At 38.0% G+C, this 27,058-nt stretch overlaps 1 protein-coding gene across 5 annotated transcripts in view; it reads left to right on the forward strand.

Annotated features, from left to right (window-relative positions):
- Positions 1 to 23,920, forward strand: part of HDHD5 (haloacid dehalogenase like hydrolase domain containing 5) — a 29,914-nt gene extending 5,994 nt beyond the window's left edge. For 3 of the 5 annotated variants that reach the window (XM_007503835.3, XM_056799083.1, XM_007503836.3), the window contains exons 2-8: positions 13,545 to 13,748; positions 15,287 to 15,399; positions 18,514 to 18,607; positions 19,393 to 19,426; positions 20,282 to 20,456; positions 22,364 to 22,549; positions 22,766 to 23,920. In XM_007503835.3, the coding sequence (XP_007503897.1) occupies positions 13,545 to 13,748; positions 15,287 to 15,399; positions 18,514 to 18,607; positions 19,393 to 19,426; positions 20,282 to 20,456; positions 22,364 to 22,549; positions 22,766 to 23,078 (1,119 nt within the window). In that variant the 3' untranslated portion in view covers positions 23,079 to 23,920. Of the gene's footprint in view, positions 1 to 7,984; positions 8,201 to 13,511; positions 13,749 to 15,286; positions 15,400 to 18,513; positions 18,608 to 19,392; positions 19,427 to 20,281; positions 20,457 to 22,363; positions 22,550 to 22,765 lie in introns of those variants that run through there. The other 2 variants (XM_056799084.1, XM_016425983.2) reach the window with 2 other exon arrangements.
- The last annotated feature ends 3,138 nt before the right edge of the window (positions 23,921 to 27,058 follow it).

Here is a 27,058-nt window from a genome sequence, read left to right on the forward strand (position 1 = left end):
ATGATATCTAGATTTCTTTTTTTTTTTTTAAACCCTTACCTTCCGTCTTGGAGTCAATACTGTGTATTGGCTCCAAGGCAGAAGAGTGGTAAGGGCTAGGCAATGGGGGCCAAGTGACTTGCCCAGGGTCACACAGCTGGGAAGTGTCTGAGGCCAGATTTGAACCTAGGACCTCCCGTCTCTAGGCCTGGCTCTCAATCCACTGAGCTACCCAGCTGCTCCCGATATCTAGATTTCTTGATGATGTTCTAAACCCAAAATAAGTTTTACTTTGTTTAAAAATATGTTTACCAAGATCGAAAGATTTGCTGTGTCTGTAAAAACTTGTGACAAGTATCCATTTTCTTTAAATGCCATACAGCAATTTGTGTAAAAATTATAGTCTGTTTTTTTTTTTTGGTAATTAACTGGGCTATTGAGAATTTTGGGGATATTGATACCACATATTTGTACTACTGTTCTTTAAAAATGGAAAATGTTACCTTGTAAAATTCATTTGCTTGTACTCACAGTGGATCATGGCCAGATATGAAGAGGAAATGGATCTCATTTTTGGTGAGAAAGCTTTGTATTCTATATTTTCTTAGCTGACACAGTGTGTCAATGATTATAAGCTATATTTTTGAATTTTTAAAAACTTTTATTATATTTTTCTTGCACGTGCAATATACTATTTCAGGTTTTTAAAATTTTTTCTCTCCTTTTTTATATTTGAAGCACATGCCACCAGCATTAAGATTTTCTTCAACTTTTTGATTTAGCAGTAATATAAGTTTAAAATACATTTGCTATAATGTCAGTGCATGCCCCAAAAGCTAGAGACTATAAAAATGATGCCACTAATTGTTTAAAAACATTATGGGACTCTGCTTAATAATTCTGTCTGATTCCAGCAGGACAAGATATACACAACAGCCATAGCATAGGGCCAAAGATAAACCAGTCCAGGATGGATTGATGTACTTCCAAGCCAATGTAAAGGTCTTGAACCTAGTGTGAAGACTTGAGGTTGCTATGTTTAACATTTGATACGACATAGGCCTTCCTTATGTATCCACACTCTTTGTGAAAATACTTATAGACAAGTATCCTAAACCTTGGCTCCTACCTGGCTCCTATAATCTAGTCCCTTTTCTGTCTTTCATAGAGGGGTAAATTTCTGTAGTCCTGGCTACTGACTGGGTAAATGCATCATTGCTTTTAGATCATTTTAATTGAGCCCTGATTCAAGGACCTGTTATAGATTTATTTTTCCTTTACTTGGAATTTTTACACATAAGACTTTGATAGTCTATATTTTCATCCAGAAATTTTCTTTTTATTTGGATTTTCTAATGTCTTTTTAATTTCTCTTGCCAATTGATTCATATACCTCATAACTCAGCCATGCATCCCTAAGTGATCCCTTTGTTTTTCAATCACCCTCAAGATGGGGAAATGTAAAAAATATTATTTTAAATTGCAAAGTTTAAATTCCTTTTAAGAAAAATTTTAGGTAAAGAAAGATGCTACCTCTCTGAATCCAGAAACTGAACTGTTGGAGAAGACACCATGAAGATGCCTCTAGACCATAAGCTGTACAAGATCAAGAATGAACTTTGGGTGTGGTTGATTGAACATTTATTTGTATGTATACTTTCATGCCAAAGGGGACTTCCCCCTAACTGGCTTTTTGTCAATGCGTCCAGCAATTATTGGTTTTCTTTTGTTTCCTCTTATCCTCAAATTATTGTAATCTTTAAATTGATTGTTTTCATGATCTTTTGGGGAAGTTCTTTCCAAACGATCATACGGAGAAATGTAAAAATGGGGATTTGAACCCCAGACTTCAATCCCCAGAAGTCCTTGCTAGCTCCTAGAATTCTCTCTAATCTCCCTGAGTGTGAGATCACAAATTATTATTTAAAGGAGCTCTCTGCCTACTGGGCGCTCTTCCTACTTCCACTTCTGAACACACGCAGCTCTCGACCTAGCAGGCAAGATGTGAGTGATTGTGAATGGGCTCTCTGGGCCTAGACTCGTGCTTTCTTATTTTGTGTTTTCTTTATTTCTTAATCTTAAATAAACCTCTAAAAATATAATACTTCTAGCAGAGCAAAACTAATTTTTATATGCCACAGTTTGGCAATTTTATTCTTAACACTATACCACTATTAGATCTATATCCAAAGTGAATCAAGGAAAAAAAGGGTCTCTAGATCTATTTTTTACATAAATATCAATGAAGTTGGAAGAATATTGAGGACAGATTGATTTTTAAAATTGTTTAATAGTTGAAAAAATTAAAGAGAAAATTAAAAAAAGGAGAAAGGAAAGAAGGGAATTAAAGCTTCTGAAGATGATTTCTTTTCCTCCAAAAAATGATGATATGAATTTGTAAGTATTATAAGTCTTAAATATTCTGGTGGTAGGAGTCATTGACTCTGCTGAGAGGTATTGAGGCAGTCATTGTTTGACATGACATTAAAAATAGAGAAATCTGCTATCTTCCCTGGGAATATTTTGAGAATGTGATGGAGAACCTCTTAAGACTTGTCAAATTTGATAACTACACCTCCCTCTTGATGGAGTCAACTTATAGAGCCAGAAACAATTCTGATAGTCTTTATAAGAAGACTGCACAACAAACTGAAGACTTTAGGACCATAGGTGGTGTTTTTAGTGTTACCACTAGGCAAGCACTTCTGAAGAAAAAGGAGGATTTAAAAAGTGAGAAGTGAAGGTAGTATCTGAAAGTAAGAATTTCTGGACCATGGCTTAGAACAGTGGTGTCACACTCATGTAAATGGATCCCTGTGTGGCATATTGATTTAGAAAACTGCAAATTAACATTATCTCTGTTGTGTTGTCAATTTTTATTTCCCAATTACATTTTGATCTCTTCAGGCTGCAGCCCATGTGAGTTTGACACCCACATCCCTGGCTTACAATACTGGAAGAATCAATTCTTGTAAAAGGGTAGAATGCAAATGAAAAAAGCAGTTAACTGTCTTGGGAGTGTTCAAGTAATCTGGTCCTGATGAAGTACATCCTAGAGTATTGAAAGAATTGGTAGATGTAATTTATTAGCTACTGCTAATGATTTTTTAAAGATTGTAGAGGCTGAGAGATGTGGCATAGGACTGCAGAGTAGATATTCTGTAGATTTTTGAAAAAGAAAAGAGAATATAGTATGTGTAGACCAGTGAGCTTGCCTTTGATTTTTGGCAAAATTTTAGAATGTTAACAAAGGAATGGTTAGTGGATTTCTAGAAGAGGAAGTGATTATAACATAGAATAAGCGTTGGCTTGGGTCATAACCAAGAACAGATCACAGTGGATTCACCTAATATCTTTTTTCTTTTTTTTAAACAGGATTCTGTATATGTAATTTGCCCCACATTTTAGCAAAGCATTTGATTCATATAGTGCATAAAATGGAAAGATGTGGACTGAAACACAATTTGGATTTGAAACTTGATGGATAATGAGATGCCAAAAAGTTATTTAAAGATTCAAAGTCATTTTGGAAAGAGATTTCTAGTAGAATGTTTGTTGGCTTTTGGCCCTGTGCTGAAATTTTTATCAGTGACCTGGTTTATAAAGGAAGAGATGCTGTGCTCAAAAATTTGAAGAGAACTGAGAATAGGTAACATATGGGAGAAAAAAAGTCAGAATCTCTGCAAAATCCAACAGTAAAGAACTTTGGCTGGAATCCAAGAAGATGAAATTTATTAGAGAAAAGTATGATAAATTTCACTTTGTAAATATTAGTTCCTGTCTGAAATGTGAGTCAGTTGATGATCAAATACTCTAGTTTAGAAATAGTGGTTCTAAAGTAAAGAGAGGGACAATGAGATAACCTAGTACCCTTCCTTTATTTATTCATTATTATTTATTATTCCTCATACCTTCTTGTTTCTTGGGTAGCTACAGGGCTTTCCTTTTAGGGCTTACATTTAATAAGCCAAATATGAGGATTTATTGCTTTCAGCACTAACATTGACTGGATCATTTCTTTTTCTTTCAAAGCCTTAGAAATGGACTCTCACACTCCCCTGAACTGTATATCCATTCTTTTTCTTGAACTTCCGTCCTGCATTGCCAACTATATGCTTCATAATCTTGGCCTAGATTTTCCATCAGTGTTGTATTTCAAACAGGATATGTGCAAAATGGAACTTATCATCTTAGTCTAACTTAGTAACAGTATGACAAGTTACTTCATCTTCCTAAAAGAGCGTGTTATATTTCTTAAGCTTCTGAAATTGCTTTTGGCTCTAATTCTAAATCCTGTGAAACTCAGAAAAATAAAATTTCAAATATATTATTGCCACAAATTCAAACTTCAGTCAGAAAGACAAACTAGAACAGTGGATCTCTTCAAAATGAAAATATGTCCTAAGAGCTGGTGAAGACATAGTACCACAAAGAAATTAACCCACAGCAGGGACAATAAATAGGTATTTTTTGAAAAATACAAATGAATATTGTTAGAATCTGTTTTGCTAACTGCAAAAACCTCTTGCCTTAAGGTTGCAAATTGCAGTTTTTAGCCCTCACTAGTTTGTGACTATTTCATTATATAGTAGGAAGTCCATCACAAAAAATTAAGCAGGGGAATAAACAGAATTTTCTTTTCACATGGGAGAGTAGAGAGAGTGGGTAGATTTAGGAGAAAGAATTTAGAATTGAGGCAGGGTAGAGAATAAGTAAATTATGTGAAGCAACAGCATGTAGTGAAAGGGGCTTTGGACTGGGAGTCAGGAGACCTGGGTTCCAGTTGTCCTTTTGCCACTAATTTGCTGTATGGCCTTAGGTGCTCTTATCTCACAACAGCTCTGTAAGATAAGTACTCTAAGTAGGATTGTTTTGGTTTTACAGGAGAAGAGACTAAGGCCAAGAGAGGTTAAGGGACTATTGTAGCCACACAGATGTGTTGAAACTGGGATTCAAAGCCCAGCCTCTTGACTCACAATTTGAGAATCCAGAGGACCAGTGGTCATTTAGTCCAACCTATACCTGAAAGGAATCTTCAGTCTATCATATCTCACAAGTGGCCATTCACATGGCCTAGTCCTATCTGCTGAAGGTTTCCAAGAACAGGGAACCATCACTTCTCTTGGTAGCCTATTCTGCTTCTGGACTGCTTTAATCATTAGAAAGTCTTCCCTGATATTGAGCTTTAATTTGTCTCTTTGAAATGTCCACCCTTTGTACCTGGTTCTATCCTTTGAGGCCAAAGAGAATGTCTTATTCCTTTTCCAGTGTGACAGTTCTTCAAATATCCCCAATGTTTATGCTAAATGTTCCCAGTACTTTCAACCATTCATCATATTCTGTGGACTCAAAGCTCCTTAGCATCCTGGTTGCCCTCCGTATGGAGTCTGACCAGGGCACAGATTACCTCTTTATTCTTGGAAGCCATGCCTCTCTCTTGCAACCCAAGGTCACATTGCCTCTTAAATTTCTATATTACACTGCTAATTTCTGTTGGGTATATAGTCCACTGGCCTTCCTCCCAAACTCTCATCTCTTTCAGACACACTGCTGAATAACCATGGCTCCTCTATCTTGTACTGGCGAAATTAAATTTTTTGTACTTAAGTGTAAGACTTTCTATTTATTTCGATTGATTTTCAGCTTATTACAATACTCTACTCTGTTGAGATATTTTTGGATTCTGTTATCCAGGGTGTTAATTGCTTTGTGTCATCTGTATATTTTTGATGAGCTTATTGATACCATTGTGCAAGTCTTTAATGGAAGCCTTCAATAGCATTGGATTAAGCACACAACTTGGGATACTTCACTTTGAAGATATCCTGCCATGTTGACATTGAACCATTAACTACTATTCTTTGAATCTGGTCCAACTAGCTCTGAATCCACCCAGGTTTTTATTATCTAATCTGCACTTCTCCACAAGAACAGTATTAGATACTGTCTCAGAATCTTTGCTAATATCTAGGTATCTATTCTCATCATTTCCTTCATCTACTAGTTTAGTAATAACTCTGTAAAAAAAATTAAATATCTAACATTAAGATTTGCTGCTGTACCCAAGGGGGTAGGGACACTTACCCACAAATGCCTTTATACTAGGAGACTCCTCTGCTTTTGACTTGTACATGTCCTGGACTGACTGAGTTCAGACCTGAGGGAGCTTAAGACAGTTTTTTTCCCTTTAATCTTTTTTTGTGTCATAGATCTCTTTGGCAATTGAGTAAAAACCTATAGGCCTTTCTCAGGATAAAAAAAAATACGTAAAAATGCAAAGGAAACCATTTATAGTGATACACAGTTATTAAAATGTTTAAAAAGAAGTTCATGGACTTCAGGTTAAATTACCATGTCCTAGAAGACAAGTCAGACTCCTTTTGTCTTGCTACATTTCCTACCATGGTGCCCCAGGATTAATTGACAATTAAGTTGTTGGGACATGGGTCTTCCTGTGGGGAAGGGAGAGAAGAAGTAAAAAAGTAAGCAGTACACATGTAAATCAGATATGGGATAGATAATTATTTTCTTGACACAGAAGAAATACTAAAGAGCACATAATATTCCTGGCTTTCATTGACAGAAACAGACTTGAACCAAGTCATAGTATTCTTTGCCAGAAGGTTGACACTTAGAACCATCTAAATGTATATAAAATGTTAGACTGCTGTGATTAGGCCTTTTACATTTTATCTTAGTTCTTCATATGTCTCCCTTAAAGCTCATGTTTTCTGACAAATCAGGCCAGTAGCTGAGCTCCTGTTAGTGGAATTCTTTCTGGGGTTCCCTCAGGTCTGAACTCAATCCAGGTCACATGTACAAGTCAAAAGTAGAGACGTCTCTTGCTTCTAATAGCAATGCAATGATCCAGGACAATTTTGAGGGATTTAGGAAGAAGAATGCTATCCACATCTAAAGAAAGAAAGTGGAAGTAGAAACACAGGAGAAAACGTGATTTATCACTTGCTTATATGGGTACGTGATTTGGATTTTGGTTTTAAAAGATTATTACAAAAATGAAGAATATGAAAATAGGTTGTGGGTGATAATACATGTATAACCCAGTGAAATTGCTTGTCAGCTCCAGGAGGGGGAGAGGAAAAGAAGGGAGGGAGAGAACATGAATTATTAAAAAAAAATAAAATTATATTTAAAAAAGTAGAGGTGTCCTCATGAAAAGGCATTTGTGTGTAGTGTCCCAGTCCCCTTGGGCATAGCAGCAATTCTTAATGTTGGATATTTAATTTTTTTGCAGGGTTACTAAACTATGAGATGAGGGGAATGGTGAGGTTACAGTCTCCCTAGATGTTGAACTCATAAAGTAACCTCAAAGCCTAGAAACATTCATCTTGAGAATGATGATAGATCGCTTGCTTAGGGAGGGAAATACAAAATGAAAAGGTAGTCAGAGACCCACGAGCGAACTTGTTTAGTGAAAATCCCCTACCCTACCTGTCATGCAGGAGCAGACAACTTGTTGTCCTTCATTCTTGACATCAGTATGTTGAGGTCACTATACTACGTGCCCAACTGTGACTGATCAGACTGGAATGAGCTTAGAAGGCTCTACCAGAGGTCAGGCACAAATAGCTGGAATGGGGATATCTCTAAGTTTGCTTATCTTATGTTTCTTTTGAACTATTGCAACTCTGCTTTGTACCTTTGATGAAAGCATGCCATGCAGGACAGTTCTGTGCTCATGTCCCACAAAGGATACCAGAGTTTTTCCATTGACCTTGAGTGCCCTTGTATTACTTTTTCTGATCATTGTCTGAGCTCTTGCCTTGCGGGAGTTCATAAAATAGTCTTTTAGGCAAATGTACATTTGTCATTTGAACAATGTGACCAGACCATCAGCATTGCACAGTTCAGCTTGAGAAAGGACCTCAGTGTCCTTTACCTTACCTTGCTAGGGGATCTTCAGAATTTTCCCAAGACAATTTAAATGGAAATGATTCATTTCCTATTATGGCACTGATGTCACAAGCACATATCAGTGAGGTCAGCACAATGGCACTGGACCTTTGGCTTGGCAGGCAGCCTGATACCTCCTTTCACTCTTCCCTTTGGAACCTCCCAAACCCTGAGTAGCTCTGGCAGTGCATGCATCAACCTTTTCATCTATGTGGACATTCCTGGAAAGTATACCCTGGTCAGAGAAAAGAGCATCACTCCTTGTCCTCCCTCTTTGTGGGAAGTATAGTAAAAGAAAGAGCTTCATGTAAGTTAGTTTTCATGGGAGAGTCAAAAGAAGAATTAACTTGAAGCTGTCTCTTTTTAATTGATGCATCATCCCGCTCTTCTGCCACTGTCATAAGACAGAGATGAAACCAAGAGACCCCATCCAGGGTTTGGTGACAGAAATAAGTACAGAAATAAATGAGAAAGCTAGGATGGGAAGGTGGAAGAGATTATTAAAGGCTTTGAACACTAGGCAAAGTTTGTTGAGTGAGCTGACCATATCTGTGTATAATGATTAATCTGGGAGTAATATACAGGAAGAAATGAGCATATAGTCTTTTAGCTGTTTCTCACCAGAGTCCCAGAAAGAAGGATTGGGGAGCCACCATTCAAAGACTGGACTTACTTAACAGACTGGCACACAAGAAAAATCTTCTGACTTCCGACACTACCAAACTGGGAGTCTATTTGGCCATTTTTGGAGTTTGAGGTCTCTTTGCCAGTGCTCTCCAGGCAAAAGGATTTCTAAGTGACAAAGGCAGGGAGGGAGAGAATTCCAGATAGGAGGGACAAATTGTGGAAAAGCATGTAGAAAAGGAATAGAATCCTGCTTTCAGAGACTGGCTAGTAAGACAGTTTGGTTTGAACACATGAAGGAGTTAAATAAAATGTGTCTGGAAAGGTAGAGATTGTACAAGGCTTTAAAAATAGAAGGTGGAATAGTTTTAATCTTTTATTTTTAAATTTTATTTATTTTTAAAAATTTTCCCATGGTTACATGATTCATACTCTTCCCCTCTCCTTTTCCTTCCCCCCTTCCAGAGCCAACAAGCCATTCCACTGGGTTATACATATATTATGACTCAATACCGATTTCCATAACATTTATTTTTATAATAGAGTAATCTTTAAAAAACCCCACATCCTATATCTATATAAACAAGTGATAAATTGTATGTTTTCCTTCTGTATTTCTACTCCCACAGTTCTTTCTCATAAGTCCCTCAGAATTATCCTGGATTATTGCATTGCTGCTAGTAGCAAAGTCAATTACATTTGATCATTCCATAGTGTTTTACTTTCTGTGTACAATGTTCTCCTGGTTCTGCTCATTTTACTCCACACCAATTCATGGAGGTCTTTTCAGTTCATATAGAAATCAAGCAGTTTTGTAAGTAAGTATTCCTTACAACATAATATTCCATCACCATCATATACCATTTTGTTCAGCCATTCCCGAATTGAGGGACAATCCTTCATTTTCCAATTTTTTGCCCCCACAAAGAGCATGGCTATGAATATTTTTGTACAGACATTTTCCATTATTATCTCTTTGGGATACAAACCCATTAGTGGTATTGCTGGATCAAAGGACATGCATTCTTTTAAAGCCCTTAGTTCCAAATTGCCTTCCAGAATGGTTGAATCAGCTCACAACTCTACCAGCAATGCATTAGTGTCCTCTCAATTTTGCCATATTCCCTCCAACATTTATTTTCCTTTACTGTCATATTGACCAGTCTGCTAGGTATGAGGTAGTACCTCAGCATTGTTTTAATTTGCATTTCTCCAATCAAGAGGGATTTAGAACACTTCTTCATGATTATTGATAGCTTTGATTTCTTCATCTGAAAACTGCCTATTCATATCCCTTGACCACTTGTCAATTAGGGAATGGCTTGATTTCTTATAAATATGACTTCCTTATATATTTGAGAAATTAGACCTTTGTCAGAGATTTCTGTTATAAATATTTTCCCCAGTTTGTTGCTTCCCTTCTAATTTTGGTTGCATTGGTTTTGTTGGTACAAAAATTCTTTAATATAATAAAAATTATTCATTTTACATCTTGTAATGTTCTCTTTCTCTTGCTTGGCCTTAAATTCTTTTCTTACCCATAGATCTGACAGGTATACTGTTCTATGTTCAAGAAGTTTTCATCTTTAAGGTAATAGTCATTGAAGGCTTTAGAATAGGAGAATGGCAAGATCAGACCTAAGCATAAGGAAGATTATTTTGACAATCTTGTGGAGATTGGATTGGAGCAAGGGGGGACTTGAAGCAGGAAGACCAGTGAAGAAACTGTTATAACAGTCTAACCAAGAAATGAGAGCCTGAATTAGAGTTTTGACAGTGTGAGTAGTGAGGAGGAAAAGAATATTGGACTTAATAGAACTTCGCATTTAATTGTATTTGGGGTTGGGGAGTGAGAGAAAAGGAAGGGTTTAGATTGACTGAAGAATTTATAAACCTAGTGACTTGGAAGATGGTGATATTCTTAAAAGGATAGGAAAATTTGGGGGCAGCTGGGTAGCTCAGTGGATTGAGTGTCAGGCCTAGAGACGGGAGGTCCTAGGTTCAAGTCTGGCCTCAGACACTTCCCAGCTGTGTGACCCTGGGCAAGTCACTTGACCCCATTGCCTAGCCCTTACCACTCTTTCTGCCTTGGAGCCAATACACAGTATTGACTCCAAGACAGAAGGTAAGGGTTTTAAAAAAAAAAAAGAGTAGGAAAGATTGAAGAAGTAGGTTTAGTTAGGAAAATGAGAAATTATTGTCTGGAAGTGTTGAATTTGCTCTTGGTTATTCCAAGCAGAGATGTTTGCCTTGTACTCCTGTGTATTTTTTGTGCATTTTAAATCATTATTCTGGTAAGGGCTCTTTGAGACTGCCAAAGACTGCCATGATGGAGAAAAGATTTAAGAACTGCTCTAAGGAGTAGCTTGGTAGCGTAATATGGATAGAGAGCCAGGCCTGGAGCCAGGAGGTCCTGGGTTCAAATATGGCCTCAGAAACCTCCTAGCTGTTTACCCTGGACAAGTCCCTTAACCCTAATTGTCCAGCCATTCTGCCTTAGAATTGATACTTAGTGTAAAGGTTTAAAAAAAAAAAGTTGCTCTAAAGAGAGTTGTTCTAGAACTAGTCACATCTTGGAGTTTGTTAATGGACCTTTTATATGATTAGATCCGTGATCAAGGTGAATCACTTTGGCAGATATATGATGAGTTGGAAGAGATGTAATAGTAGACACAGTACTTGAAATAGGCAGATCAATTAGGTTATTGCAGTAGTCAGTATTTGTTATGCAATATTAATATCTACACACATACATATATATGTTGATTTCATATATAATAATGAACTTATTTCCCTTGATAGACTAAACTCTTTGAAAATGGGGATTGTTTAATTTTTTATCCTAATATCTCCGTCACCCAGCACATGGCAGGCATTTTAATAAGTACTTTTTGATTGACTGCAAGGGGATGGAAGTGAGAAGAGAATATCAGACATAGTTTTTTGATAAAAAATCATACACAAGTAAAAGGTTTGCTGCACGGTGAAGGTCTGATTGTGGCTGGGCAAGGTGAATTTATAGTAGAATGATTTGGTGAGTTTGTATGATTTTTGTATTCAGCTGGTTTGGAGTGGGAGCAGAAAAAGCTGAGGGGAGGGCTTGATCCAGGGCTGTAAATTGGTAAGGTATGAATAGCAGTAGAACAAGGGGGAAGAAGCGCATTCATAGGTGGAGAACAATTGAACTGGGTATCCCTGAGAAGAAATAAGGGCCAGCTCCAAGAAGGGTTTGGGGCAGGAGTGTGCTGCAGCAGCCAGCTCAGACTCTCCAGAGCCAGTTGTTAAGTTTTCAGGATGAATACCTCCACCTCAGAAATCAACAAATGCTACAAGTCAAGGCTTGATTATCATTTTGTTGATTGGCTAGCCTTAAAGTGATAGAGAAAATGTTAATAATGCAGATTAAATTTACATACTTTTTTTTCCTAACCTTTTGAATGGAGGTCATGGTGAGGTTGTAATGGTGAGAATGATTTAGGAATGAGGGAAGGGGAGAGATGGAAGGATGAGAGTTCTGTTTAGACTAAGGAATTTCATAGTTCAAGGTCTTGGAGATGGAATAGTTTCAGGTGATATCGAGGTTTCAGGTGTAACTCTTCTTCTGAGAACCCGAGATAAAGAAAAGATAGTCATAAGGAGATTGTGGAGTTGAACTGAAAGACCAGGATATTTGAGGGCTTAGATATGTATATTAAAGTCTCCAAATATGAGAACAGGAGCAAGGGATAAGACCAAGAAAAGAAGGTGTTTGGTACAATTGCTTCAGGGCTTTGGACTGGGTGATATAGATGAAATAAAATGAAATTCAGAAAAGGAGATGTTGCTAGAAGAATGCTAGATAAATTGCAATTTAGATTTCAGATATTTATAATCTAGTAGAGTAGAACCATGTTATTATACCTTCATTTTCATGAACTCTTTAAAGATCTACCCTGATTTGGAACTATGCCCAAAGGATGCTAAAAAACTGTCTACCCTTTGATCCAGCCATAGCACTGCTGGGTTTATAACCCAAAGAGATCAAAAGGAAAAAGACCTATACAAGAATATTCATAGCTGAGCTCTTTGTGGTGGCAAAGAATTGGAAAATGAGGGGATACCCTTCAATTGGGGAATGGCTGAACAAATTGTGGCATATGTTGGTGATGGAATACTATTGAGCTCAAAGAAACAATGAACTGGAGGGATTCCATGTGAACTGGAATGACCTCCAGGAATTGATGAAGAGTGAGAGGAGCAGAACCAGGAGAACATTGTACACAGAGACTGATACACTGAGGTACAATCAAATGTAATGGACTTCTATTACTAGCAGCAATGAAATGACCCAGGACAATTCTGAGGGACTTATGAGAAAGATGCTCTCCACATCCAGAGAAAGAACTGTGGGAGCAGAAACACAGAAGAAAAACAACTGCTTGATTACATGGGTCGATGGGGATATGACTGGGGATGTAGACTAAATGATCATCTCAGTGCAAACATCAACAACATGGAAATAGGTTCTGATCAAGGACACATGTAAAACCCAGTAGAAGTGTGTGTTGACTACAGGAGCGGGTAAGGGGAGGGGAGGGAAGGAACATGATTCTTGTAACCAGGGGAAAATGTCCAAAATTGACTAATTAAATAAAATTTAAAAAAATGAATAAAGAGCAAACACAAGGGTAATTTAAAAAAAAAGTGAAGATCTGCCCTGTAAACTGAGAATTTGTGAGAATGATATAGCAGATTGAATACTAGGCTTAGAACACTTGGTCCTCCCCTCCTTTTCTTTAATAACCATAAATAAATCAATAAAAAGTTTTGATGCCTCAGTTTCCTTATCTGTCATGAGAATAATAATCCTTATATACCTTATAAGTTTGTTGTGAGAAAAGTACTTTATACCACATGAAGCAGTATAAAAATGTCACCTCTTATTAGCTTGTTGAACCTTTTTCTCTTATAACTTGAATTTCCTTTTCCTTTCTCCCTTCATCCTCTTGATGCAGTGGTAATTCCCCTCTCCTGCCCTCTCTGTGCAGACCTCTCCAACATTTGGATTCCTCTTTGACATTGATGGTGTGTTTATCCGTGGCCACAAAGTGATCCCTGCTGCCTTGGAAGCTGCTCGAAAGCTGGTTGACTCACATGGGCATTTCAGAATGCCAGTTGTCTTTGTCACTAATGCTGGAAATTGTGCACCACATGTAAAAGCTCAGGAATTATCAGACCTCCTGGGTCTGCAGGTAAGATGAGAATTGTGGAAGGATGCAGCTTTCAGGTTCTAGTCTTTCTGGCCTTTTCAAAGGCATTACCTATAATTTGACCATTTAATTTGACCGTCTCTATTGTTTGACATCCTTTTAATATGAGGTTTTCTAAGATTTTGACCCTTTGTATTAAGCCTTTTTTTAGGGCATCCCAGAGTGCCTCACTTTCTTTATGTTCCTTATACTCTCCAGTTTATCCAGTAAGTCTTTTGAAGGCAAAGACTGTGTGTTCAAATTTCTAGTACAAATTATGAAATGACTAGTTTGTTGAAAAATGTACTAGTATTCCTAATTTTTTTGAATATTTCTTTAGTCACCTTGGAAAACTTTTTATTTATTTTAATATAAATATCCTGTTTAGAATATTTGTGGAATACTCTTGTATTGCTTTTAGAACTGTTCGCACTTTCTTCAGAATATCCTCAGTGATGACAGATCCTTTGAGGGTGAATTTGATTTTTAGAAATAGCTAAAAGTCATTAGGAATTAGTTCTCATGAATAAGCTGGGTAAAGTTAATAGTATCATAGGATTGAGATTTGGAAGGGACCTTAGAGGCCTTCTAGTCCAGTTCCTTCATTTTATAGATGAAGAAATTCAATTGCAAAGTTTAAGTGACTGCTAAGCATCACAGTGGATGTAATGAACTGATCAGGCATTCATACCCAGGGCTTGACTCCAAGTTCAAGTTATGATCTTTTTCTTTTTCTTTTTAAAAAGACTCTTCTTTTTATTCCTTGGAAAATGGATTCTAAATGACATTCCAAAAAAGGATTATAGACCCATGGTGAATGCTTTGAACAATAACACTGACCTAATTGCAAAGCAATGTGGTGATTGAATTTGAAGAGGACATGGGTTTAAATCTCAATTCTAACAATTACGTATGTGTGTGTCCTTGGACCAAGTCACTTAATTTCTCTTAGTTTCTTTTTCCTCATTTGTAAAAGCAATAGGTTGGACTATATGATCTCTAAGGTAACTCTCCCAACTCAAAATATGATTCTTAAGACTTTTTTCTGGTTTTCTATATATGATCCTTCTTTATGCCATTATAAAATCCAGACTTATTACTTTATAATTATACCATGTAAGTTTTTAAGAACTTTTGAAAATAATGTATCTGTGAATCTAAGGGTTAAAAAACTAATTTCCTTTTTTTAAAAAAAGGTGAATTTTCATAAAAAGGATGTACACACATACGACTCTGAATTTGAAATGGGGTTATTAAGAAATCCCTGGGTCTCTCAATCAGAAGGACAATTTGGAAGATGACTTCCTGTTTCTTTTGTTTTGTGCAAGAAATGAATTGGAAAGCTTCCTGTCTATCCCTTCAGAGTGGCCTCAGGAGAGTATCAGGCACCTAGTTGAGTTTTTGCTGAGCTATTTTAATAATTTTTTTTTTATATATCAGAGGAGATAAAGTTTAAAGGACTATACCTACCCCTCTGCTTCCGTCCCTACTTACTCTCTTATTATTCTTACTCTTCCCTCAATCCTCGTTTCTCTCTGCAGGTTGACCCAGAACAAGTAATACTTTCCAGCAGTCCCTTGAAGTTCTTCTCAAAGTTCCATAATAAGCGAATGCTGGTGTCGGGGCAGGGGCCTATGGTGGACAATGCCCGGAAGTATCCTTCTGGTATTCTTCAAGGTTGGAAATCATATTAGAACCTCTGAGCAAAGGCCAAATATGGAGACTGGAAAGATGTCAAGTACCGAATGGAATTGAAAGAGTGGCAGAGAAGGTGATAGAAAGTGGAAAGCTGACCTTGGTGTGGTAGAGCTTTCCCTGCCTTGGTGTTTTTCTAGCCTTCTTTCTTGAACTATCTCAGTCAGCCTCAAGTAGTCACTTGGTTCTGTGGAAGAGCATACATGAAATGCTTATTCTTACAAAATACTAGGCAATCAAGGCTTAAAGTGACACCTTTCCTTTATTTCCTCATTGATGTATCAGAATTCACAAACTATAAGGTAGAGACCTAAAGTGATACTTTCCTTTTATTATACCCATCTAGTTTCACTTGGGCTTTACTCCCATTTTTGAGGTTGGGATAGGGAAAGAGAAAGAATTGCTAATGGGGATTAGTGTATAAGGGGACATGATAAATCATGGGCTATGGCCATGGATGAAGGTAGAACAAGAGAGGCAAAGAAGAGAATGAATTGATACTGCTAGCAAACAGAATAGAGTTTGGATGAAATTAAATTCGCCTGTAGTCTCTTGTGAACTCCATTAGGATTTTGTTCCTGAAGCTGATGACTGTGCTACTTTCATTTCTTGTGTAGTAGCATAAATCTCTGAAGTATAAATGATTTGGCAGCACCAGTGCTACATGAGGCTCTGGTAGGAGCAATTGCTTAAGCCCTTAATCTCTCATGAAGCTTATGCAAGCACTGAGATGGAATGTAGCTGGTAGGACCCATTGTCCCAAACCCTGCTTGTAAATTCCTGCTTTTTTGACCTTTATATCCCCAGTCCTGTTGGAATATAACTTCATCTTCATTTCTCTCACTCAGTGTTTCTATCTAGCCGACTGCTACCCATCCATTAAAACTTAGCCCATCTTCATTGTAAAGCCTTCTCTGGCTCCCTGCACCCAGAATGTTCTTTCTCTCCAGTAATGTAAGTTTCTGTAATGTCAGAGGCATTTCCACTCATTTGGCACAAATAGAATCGTATTTAGAATGGTAAGAGACTTTAGAGAAAGTCCAATCGCCCTATTTTGCAGATAAACTAAAGCCTATAAAGGAGAGATACTTGCCCAAAGCAAGTCACAGAGGCAGGAGTTGAACCCTTGTCCTCTGACATGGGTTTTGTTGGAGCTTTTATGCTCCCCATACATTTTAGTTCTTCAACTAGATTATACTCCCTCCCCCCAGTATTAAGCATAGTGCTTCATGTAGAGTTGATGCTCAAAAAATATTTTTTGATTTGGCTTTTTTAATTCAACCTTTATAATAATAGTGGTAAACTAACATTAATGAAATGCCTTACTGTTTATAAAGCTCTTCACTACAACCTTGTAGATCATTGAATTATGTATTTAGAGCTAAAAAAAAAATATTATCTACCCCCTGCTTCCAGATCCTCCTTATTTACTCTCTTATATTTTGCTTACTCTTCCTCTTCTCATTTCTGCAGATTGAACCATATCAAGTAATGCTTCCTGAGAGCCCCTTTCTGAGAACTAAAGAAGTCAGTGACTTGTCTAAGGTCACAGATTGGTAAAGCTGGGGTTTGAACCAAGATCCTTTGGCTCCAGCTTCAGTGCTCTTTCCACTGTACCACAGTAAGAGAGGTAGTTCAAGTGTTATTCTTAGTTTGTAGATGAGGAAACAGAGACTCAGTGTTCTAAACTACTCTGAAATGAATTTCAGAGAAGATTTAGCCTACATTGAGAGAGTTCTCTATCCCCATGGTTTTTTATAATATGGTAATGAGTACAGGATTGGGCTTAAATTCTGTCATTCTCTAGAACCCAATTACCCAATGTTCATCCCTTTCTCCTTTCTTCCAACAGTCTTCCATCCATTGTTCGCCTTATAGCCCTTTCCACTAGGAGGGTATAAGTCTCTATACCCATGAAATCATGGGTCCAGGACCTATTCCTTTTTCTCTATTTTATATTAACTTACCATTGTTCACTTAGTAGGATGTAAATTCATGAGGGCAGGGACTTAAATTTTTTTGTATGATACCTGGCATACAGTAGGCATTTAATAACCAAACGTTAATTGAATTGAAGCATCAGACCTACTCTTGATTCTGACTCCTTTCTTGGTGTTCTTCCCACCATGCTTTACAGCTTTTTTAGGCAGACTCCATAGGAGCACAACCTCCTGACTCCTGCTCACTAGTTCCTTCCCCAGCTGCCAAAGTCTCCTTCCTCCTGCCTGTCTTAGTGTTCTGTGGATAGCCCCTGGCTGGGGGGATGAGCCCCACTGACATATATTCTGTGAGCAGTTTCTTTGATTAATTTTTTTGGAATCAGATTTTTCGCTCTTGAGGCTATTGTGGTAGGAAGGGATTCTTACCACTGCTGTGTTAAATACTATTCACTGATCAACAGTGTTTTCTTTGGCAGCACAATCAGCTCATAATTATAGACATTGTGACTTTTCTGTATCTTAAGTCTTTCTTCTGTTGCCACCCAGCTTCCTAGTTGAGACTGTGGCCTTGGTGTTGTAAAGACATTCCAAAGACAAACCCAAATTAAAAAAGAAATCTATATGTCTATTGTTTTAAGAGAGACAGCATGAATATAGGGCCAGACATGGTATGAGGGAGACCTAGGTTCAAATTATTCTTCTGGCATATATTAGTTGTTTGATCATGAGTAAGTCCCTTAATCTTTTGGTGCCCCAGTCACCTTTTTAACATTTTAAGTTACTAGAATTGGTGGTGGGATGGAAGAATTTTTCTGCCCACAGATTTCTCTATACTAATGAAATCTTAGGTGAGATTCCTTCCTTCTCCCCCAAAAAAACTTGTTCCAGACTGTTTACACTCTTTTTCCCCTGGTGATATAAATAATAGAATCTGATGTAGTGTCATGGCCAAAGATTTTTGCTCAAACAGCTTGCTTAATATGGCACTTTTTGTAATTTGGGGAGGAGAAGCAATGGGTAAAGTCTTTGCTCCTCTTGTTCTGAGTACTGACCTGACTTGAAACATGGCCTTCCTGATGAGGTGGCAGCAAAATCTGTGTGACTTATTTTGCTTCCTTAATTTCGTGGTCCAGCTTGGGCTTCCAGAATGTGGTTACTATTGAGGAGTTGAGATCTGCATTTCCTGTACTTGACATGGTTGATCTTGAACGACGGCCAAAGACTATGGTAACGTACTGGAGTCTGGAGTCTGTCATCCTCTAGAACCCAATATTCTGGGATTCTCTCCCTTCTCCTTCCTTCTAACAGTATCTTCCATCCATAATTATTAACTTTACAGCCCTACCCCCTAGGATTTTTGATAGTTATTCTTGGTCTGTGTGGCCGTGCTATGTGACTCCTCATGTTTCTAGGAACTCTACTAATGGTTTTATATTTTATTATGTTCAACATTGGCTCAATTGTTCCATTGCATGTGCCAGTGCTACAGTCTCCTTCCGTCCCTTCCAAAAACTAACATTCTTATGACTTGAACCAGTCAGCTTTTTAGGCCACTAAAGCAGTAAGGTATCCCTGAATATCTTTAATGAACAGCTTCTGCCTGCCAAACTCAAAACAAATGGTGGCGTAGCCTCTTCATAAAGTACCAGTGGATCCCCCAGAGTTCCTTGAGGACTTTTCCAGTGTCAACTAATCCACACCTTCAGCTCCCTTCCTAAGTTTCTTGCTCCAAGATAAACTCATTTCCTATAATTCTTTATTCATTATAGGAAAATTACTTCATGTACTCTAAAGTGCCCTTCAGTCTTTGATTTTAAAAACCAGATAACCCTGATTCTTATTTCTCCTATTTATTAAGCCTCTCTAATCCTTTGTATTTTCTTTTGTTGTTTTCTGTTTTTGGCTGGGCTGAGCTGCTCCCTTCTCAAACCCACAGTTTGGTGTGAGGTTTCAGTAAGCAGTGGAATATGATTCAGTCATACTGACAGCTTCTGTTATTTCTCTTCTGACAGCCTCCCTTGACATCTGACTTCCCCCCCATAGAAGGTAAGTGAAGTTTACTGAGTTGATGGGATGTCTGTCTGCCCTTGACTCTTTTAACTTTGTAAAATAGCTTAAGGGTGTTAGAAATATCTTCCCTTACTCCAGTGAAGGACTTAACTTTTCCAAAACAATTGTATCTGAGCTTAGAGATGATACGGCCTCAGCCCTTCATTTTCCAAAAGAAGAACTAGGCCTAGAGCAGTTTCATCAGTGTGCTGATTTTTCTGTTAGTCGATGGCAAAGCCAAGTACAGAATCTAGGTTTCTTTATTCCTAGGCAAGTATTTTTTTTTAATCTCTTACCTTCCATCTTAGAGTCAATACTGAGTATTGGTTCTAAGGCAGAAGAGTGGTAAGGGCTAGGCAATGGGAGTTAAGTGACTTGCCCAGGGTCACACAGCTAGGAATGTCTGGTGCCACATTTGAACCCAGAATCTCCCATTTTTGGGCCTGGCTCTCAATCTTTTGAGCCTCCTAGCTGCCCCTGCAAGTATTCTTTTAATGACTTCATGCTGTTTTCCTTGTAACATGAGGGAAGTATGGTAGGAAAGGGAATGCTGTGGCAGAGAGGAACAAAACTGAAACTTCCTTGTGCCACAGTGGCACAAGTGAAAATAAGAACCTTAGAGAAGCTCCCTCTTTGGCTCTAAGGTTTAATTCAGCTTGAGTAAATGACTGCAAGGTAGATTGTGGGTGCGGTGCCGATGGCATAATAATTTAACTGGAACTGAGGAATCCTCATTTGAGTGTCACTAATTCAGCCTCATTGCAGCCTGCTGAAGAGAGGAAATGGTAAGTTTCCTCTTGGAATGGCAAATGGCAAAGCCCTCACCTTTATGTGCGTTTTAATTGTTTAAAGGGGTACTTCTCTTCGGAGAGCCAGTCCGCTGGGAGACAAATCTCCAGCTCATCATGGATGTCCTTCTCAGCAATGGGAACCCTGGCACCGGGCTGGCAGTAGCCCCCTATCCTCATCTCCCTGTCCTTGCTAGCAACATGGATCTCCTTTGGATGGCTGAAGCCAAGATGCCCAGGTGAAGAAGCCCTGACCTTAGCCTCTGCCTTGGTCCTGATCACCTTTAGCCACTGTCTTCTACATGCCTTCTACATGTTATTCAGATACTGTGAGAATTTAGTTCCTGAGCTAAGAAGGATATCTATTATTCTTATAATCTGAGATCCTTGGAGAAGCTTTCACACATCCCTTTGCATAAGTCTGTCAGTTAACAAATATTTATTGAGTGCATACTCAATAAATGAGCAAGACATTGTGTGTTTGATGCCAAAGAAGATACAAAAACGTAGCACAGTCTTTGCTTTATTTATTTTTAAATTTTAATTAATTAATTTTTATTTATTTATATATATTTTTTCACAGACCTTGCTTTAAAGGAATGTATAGAGTAGACTGATCACATAGAAACACACCTCTAAATATACACACAAAGCTCATCTATATCCAGAGGAGGTGCAAGAATCTGAAGAGTTGAAACATCAGTAATTCAGACCACTTCCCTTCCTCTACCTTTCCCCAAATGTTATGTATAATTGGATTTGGGGTGGGGGGTGGGGTCACACAGTGATGATGGTAGGGATAGGGATTGTATGTCTTCATTGGTATTTGGAATTACTAGGTTAGGGAATGTCTTCCAGTGTTGCAGTATGTGACCTCCTCTACAACTTGTCTTAGAGAGATGACGGGGGCACAGAGAAATTAAATGACTTGTTCAGTTATATAGCAAGTATATGTTAGAAGCAGGATTTGAACCTAAGTTTCTTGGTTCTGAAGCTCATTCTCTATCTGTTATACTAGATGAGTTTCCATAACACAGATACTTTTTTCATTTTAGTCTTGTTTTATTCTAAGAGATCAGGCTGGAAAGAATCAGAATTAATTCTGCTGACTCTTAAAATGATAGGAATGAAGCCAAGAGGCACCAAGTTCCAGTGTCATAGTAAATTGTAAGGTCAAGTCAGAACCTTGTTCTCCAAACTCTTAGGTCAGTATTCTTTTTTTGTCAAATAATGGTACATCTTCCAGTGTTTTATAGACATCATCAGATTATCTTCTCAAATGAAACACGTTTATCTCAGCAGCAGACACTGTAATCCTTGCCTGAATTTCTACCACTCTTTGTCCTTCCTCTGGAATTGTTAAGTAGGGAGTTTGTGGTTCTTATATTCTTCTGCTCTTGACACCAATTTCCAGTAAACTGCTCAACTCTTATATACTTTATCCCCTGAGTCAGCCAAATATCCCCTGTAAGCAGGACCAAGGCTCTGACATTTTTGGGTTAATGAATAGGAGTCAGGCATTTTCTGAATGCTAAAGAATCTAACATTCAGGAGCCTGTTTTTGTTTTTTTTTTCTTTTAGGTACTTTGCCTGCAATTAGGATAAGATATCACTGCTTATGTAGGTTGTAAGTCACAGCAAGGTTTGAGCTTTATTCTGAAATTCTATGATCTATAATATCAGCCTTGAGAATTTTCTATACCTTTTAACAAAATGAAGAATGCATCTCTTCATATAGCTTTATACCAGAACAAAAGATGTATTTAAAAAATTTTTTTACATCACTCTAATTTCTAATATATCCTTCCTATGTCTTCTCCATGAAAGGGCATCCCATATAATAGCGAATTTTTTTAAGAAGAGCAAAATAAAAGCATTTCTGTAAAACTTACCAACATATCAGTTGAATCTGACAGTAATTCCCCACCATAGTCCTGCAATCTCCTTTGTGAAAGAAGGGTACCATTCTTAGATGTTAAAGTTATTTAAATGGATTCATGACAAGGATCTTTAAATGAAAGTTTAGAAAGGACCATTGGTGCTTAACCTCAGTTGGTGAAGAAATTTCTGATGGGATTGAAGTGACAATTTCATCAAGAGGAAGGAACTGGTTGAAGGTGAGCTGATGGATTATCTTCTTGGCTAGGTTTGGCCATGGCACCTTTCTTCTCTGCCTGGAGAGCATCTACCGAAAAGTGACGGGCAAGGAATTGAAATATGCAGGTCTGATGGGGAAGCCCACCCTCACTACTTACCAGTATGCGGAAGTTCTGATCAGGAAGCAGGCAGAGAGACGGGCTTGGGCCCCTATCCGCAAACTCTATGCCATTGGGTAATGCCTCGTACCTTTTCCTCTAAACTTCTGACCTTCTGGACCCTTTCCCATCTCTTCCCCCTGCTAGCCTTCCTATCTCCCTCCATATACACTCAGAGCCTCCCCTGTTCTCCCTCTCTATTCCCTTCTAACCTTCCATCTTTTGGCTATCTTTTGGTTAATTTTCTGTTAACATTGATTTGCTCTTTTTCTCTTCTGGCTGCTTTTGACCAGTGATAATCCAGTGAGTGATATCTATGGTGCCAACCTGTACAACCGCTACCTGCAGAAGAATGGGAAGGGTCAAGTACAGGAGTCTTATGAAGTCATCGAGGAAAAGCAAGGACCACCGACTGCAGAGAGATGCTTGTCCATCCTAGTACGTAGTGGGGTATATAGCCCCTCTCGGGGACAGACAGACACTCCGTTCCATGGACACCGAGACTTTGTTCTTGATCCCAGCCTGTTAGAAGCTTCCCATGTGGTGGATGACATAGATAAGGCACTACAACTGATTTTCTGTGAGGAGGGCTGGGACCAAGTATAGGAGCTGTGGAAGCTGAGAAAGGATAAGTAGGGTGGCCAAGGGGAAGAAGAAAATGGGTCCAGGGATTGGCAACTGTAGATGGCTGGGGAGACCAGGATGTCATAGACCATTCTCAGGGCCCAGTTACCCAACAACCACTCCTCCACTTTGGACCCCACAGAAATAATGATGATATTGACTGCAAGGAAGAGACTTGACTTTTAGTCCTCTCAGGTACAGGCCATAGGAAAATAGGTTAGGCAGCATCCTTAGTGGGAAATCAGTATTTCTAGTTCTGGTACTAACTGACAATATATTATCATGACTGGTCCTTTCACCTTCTGTGCCTCATTTTCATCACAAATTAAATGGGACTAGATGTCTCTACAAAAGAAGGAAGTGAAAAGTGATGGTTTGTAGAAGGACTTTTGCCCTCATCAAAGGATGCTGTTGCATGTGTCTAAAGCAGAACTAATATTCAGAGAATGCTTTTTAGTATATTTTGAATGGTGTCTAGGGGTCCTTGCACTGATTTTTAAAAATTAAAAATACTGAAATGATAATAAATTTCCATTATACTATCTAGTAAGAGATTCTCTTTCTGGATGATGTAGCAAAAACTTATTTGGGAGTAAGTTGTTAGGGAACTCAGGGGAAAGATTTTTGTGATATTTTCCTCTCCAGATAATACTGTGACAATTTTCCAAAGAAGAATGTGTGTTTGTGTGTATGCACGCATGTGTGTGCAGGCACTTGGGTGCATATGAGCCTTTATATGACTTCTTTGCTCTCTTGCAATGATTATTATGTGTTATTAAATCTCTGTGTTATAGTCTCTGTGTTATAATGAATTATCAGAATTACTTTAGTGTCTATTTGGATCATTTATGTCCTCCAGACTAGGGGTATTTTCAGTCCATTCCTTTCTAGTTGTCCTAAAATAAAAGACCCCTTCCCATAATAGATGTAGGCATAAAATATAGATATTTTCCTTTTAGTGTTACCCTCCACAAAGGCATAATTCCTAATTCGACTGGCTCAGAGAGTCTCATAAAATGCAATTTCCCCCTTATTATTAGTCTTCCCTGCAAAGGTATGAGCCTTAATTCTCTTTGCCGAAAGTCTGATCTCTCTTTTTATGATTCATCTTTAGGGCCCCAGAATCCTTCCTTAAATTATTCCTTTAGACCTCACATTTTTTCTTTTAAAAAAAAATTAACTTGATTTATTTGTTTGTTGGTTACATTAAAATGCCTAAGTAACTTCCTCTTGCCCTTTCCCTCATCAGAGAAGGCATCATTTGTAAAAATTAAATTAATATATAATAACTTCAAATATTATATTTTATAAGATTTATTAATAATCACTAGAAGTAAAGGAATAAAAAGGTAACAAAATAAAACCATGTGCCCAAACTAATCTACCTGTTCAAAAATCCTGTGTTCACAGCTGCCCTCACAGGAAGAGAAGAGGCCTAGACACAACTCCCCCTAATTTATTTCCTGTCTACATTAGCATGTAAAGACAGGACGTCAGTGGGCTCCTGGGGAATGTAGTTCAAAGGTACAAGATTTCCAATTACACACATTTGACAAAAAGATATATGTATATATATATATAAAATGATGCCTTTCTTATTTCTGTTAAATCAGTTTTTTCTCTGAAGTTAGACATGCACGTGTCATTGAAGAATTATGCCCAAAGAGTTATAGGATCTTACATATTTTCTTAGAGAGGGCCCTGACCTTGTATAATTCATCAACTAGCATTTCATGATCAGATAATAACAATAATAATAGTAATATTTGTATGGTGCTTTGTACTTTTCAAAGCATATTCATATACAATATCTTGTTGGAATTCCACAACATCCTTACAGAATAATAACTGGTAATGTTAACTTCATTTTCATAGATAAAGAAAAACATGGTATAGGTAAGTGACTTGCTCAAGATCTTACTGTGGTAGAATCGGAACTAGACTATGAGTTCTCTTTCCTCTCTGTGGATAGCTTTCTGTTCTAGAGTAAAAGTTTCCAGTCTACTTCTGGCCCAGATTCCTGTGTGCACTTAGCGTCAGTAAGGAGGATCCTAAGGGATGCCATAATACTGGACCAAGTGAGTAAAGATGATCAATATTTCGATCATCCTTTCATTAAATCTGTGTTTGAATCTGTATCCTATGTATAATGCACTGTACTACCCAGCCTTGGCCCTTATGAAGCTTAAAGACTAGTAAGGGAAATTCTTTGTATACAGTATAATATATAATCTAATATATGGCACAATGGATAGAAAGTAAGCCTTTGGAGCCAGGAAAACAGGTTCAAGTCTCATCTCAGACACTTACTGGCTGTGTTTGACCTGAGCCACTCATTTAAACTCCTAAGACTAATTCAAAGAGATGGTGCTAAGCTACATTGGTAGAGGAATTTTTTTTCAAAAAGGAGTTACTTGTACCATTGAAATCACCTGTCCAGTTCCTATCCTATGGAGAAGAGTAAGAGAGATATAAAGTACTATATTCAGAAGGAAAGGTTTTGACTGGGAAGAACGGTGAAGAATTCTTGGAAGAGGTAGAAATTGATGCCAGCTAGCTATGTGACCCAGAGTGAGTCACTTAACTCTGATTGCCTAGCCCCTTGTCACTCTTCTGTCTTAGAATTGATACTAAGACAGAGGGTAAGGATTTTTTTTTTTTAAGAAGTTAATGTAAATCTTGAAGAGTGGATAGTAATTGAACAGATAGAGTTTGGGGATGTTGTAAAACCAATCCTGAGAAGAAAACCAAAGGGATTAGGAATATAATCATATCCCCCCCCCCCCCACACACATTTGAATTAGTTTATTTAGTCAATTTAGAACATTATTCCTTGGTTACAATAATTGCATTGTTTCCCTACCTCCCCTGCATCCACCCTTCCCACAGCCAATGAGCAATTTCATTGGGTATTACTTGAGTCCTTGATCAGAACCTATTTCCATGTTGTTCTTTGCACTAGGATGTTCATTTAGAGTCTACATCCTCTACCATATCTCTTCAACCCATGTATTCAAGCAGTTGTTTTTCTTTGGTGTTTTTATTCCCACAGTGTTTCCTCTGGATATGGATAGTGGTTTTCCTCGTAGATCCTTCCAGGTTGTTTGGGGTCACTGCATTGCCACTAATGGAGAAGTCCTTTACATTAGATTGTACCTCAGTGTATCAGTCTCTGTGTACAATGTTTCCATGGGTCCACTCCTTTCACTCTGCATCAATTCCTGGAGGTTGTTCCAGTCCCCATGGAATGCCTCCACTTTATTATTCCTTTGAGCACAATAGTATTCCATCACCAACATATACCACAATTTGTTCAGCCATTCCCCAATTGAAGGGCATCCCCTCATTTTCCAATTTTTGGCCACCACAAAGAGCGCAGCTATGAATATTCTTGTACAAGTCTTTTTCCTTATTATCTCTTTGGGGTACAAACCCAGCAGTGCTATGGCTGAATATAATCATATCTTGAATGCCTAATAACGGTAGATTTAAGCTTAGAATTTTTCAAGGCTTATGAAACTCTTTCCTCTCATCAAACTCTTGTTATCCATTTAGGCATAGTCCTGACTTGTCTTCCACCTCCAGATGAAATTTTCCTTTTCAGTGACAAAAGGGGAGGATCTCTTATCTCCCACTTGCTTTTCTTTTTAAAATGGGAAGCAAGAATCACAATGAACTAGATTCATTTGCTGAACCCTGAAATGAAATATTCATATTTCTTCCCAAACTAACGTTATTTAAACCAATCTGAGTCAAAATATATAGAATTTGGAGGGCAGCTGGTTAGCTCAGTGGATTGAGAGCCAGGCCTAGAGACAGGAGGTCCTAGGTTCAAATCTGGCCTCAGACACTTCCCAGCTGTGTGACCCTGGGCAAGTCACTTGACCCCCATTGCCTAGCCCTTACCACTCTTCTGCCTTGGAGCCAATACACAGTATTGACTCCAAGACGGAAGGTAAGGG

This window comes from Monodelphis domestica, chromosome 5 (genome assembly GCF_027887165.1).
Source record: "Monodelphis domestica isolate mMonDom1 chromosome 5, mMonDom1.pri, whole genome shotgun sequence".
NCBI classification, from domain to species: Eukaryota; Metazoa; Chordata; class Mammalia; order Didelphimorphia; family Didelphidae; genus Monodelphis; species Monodelphis domestica.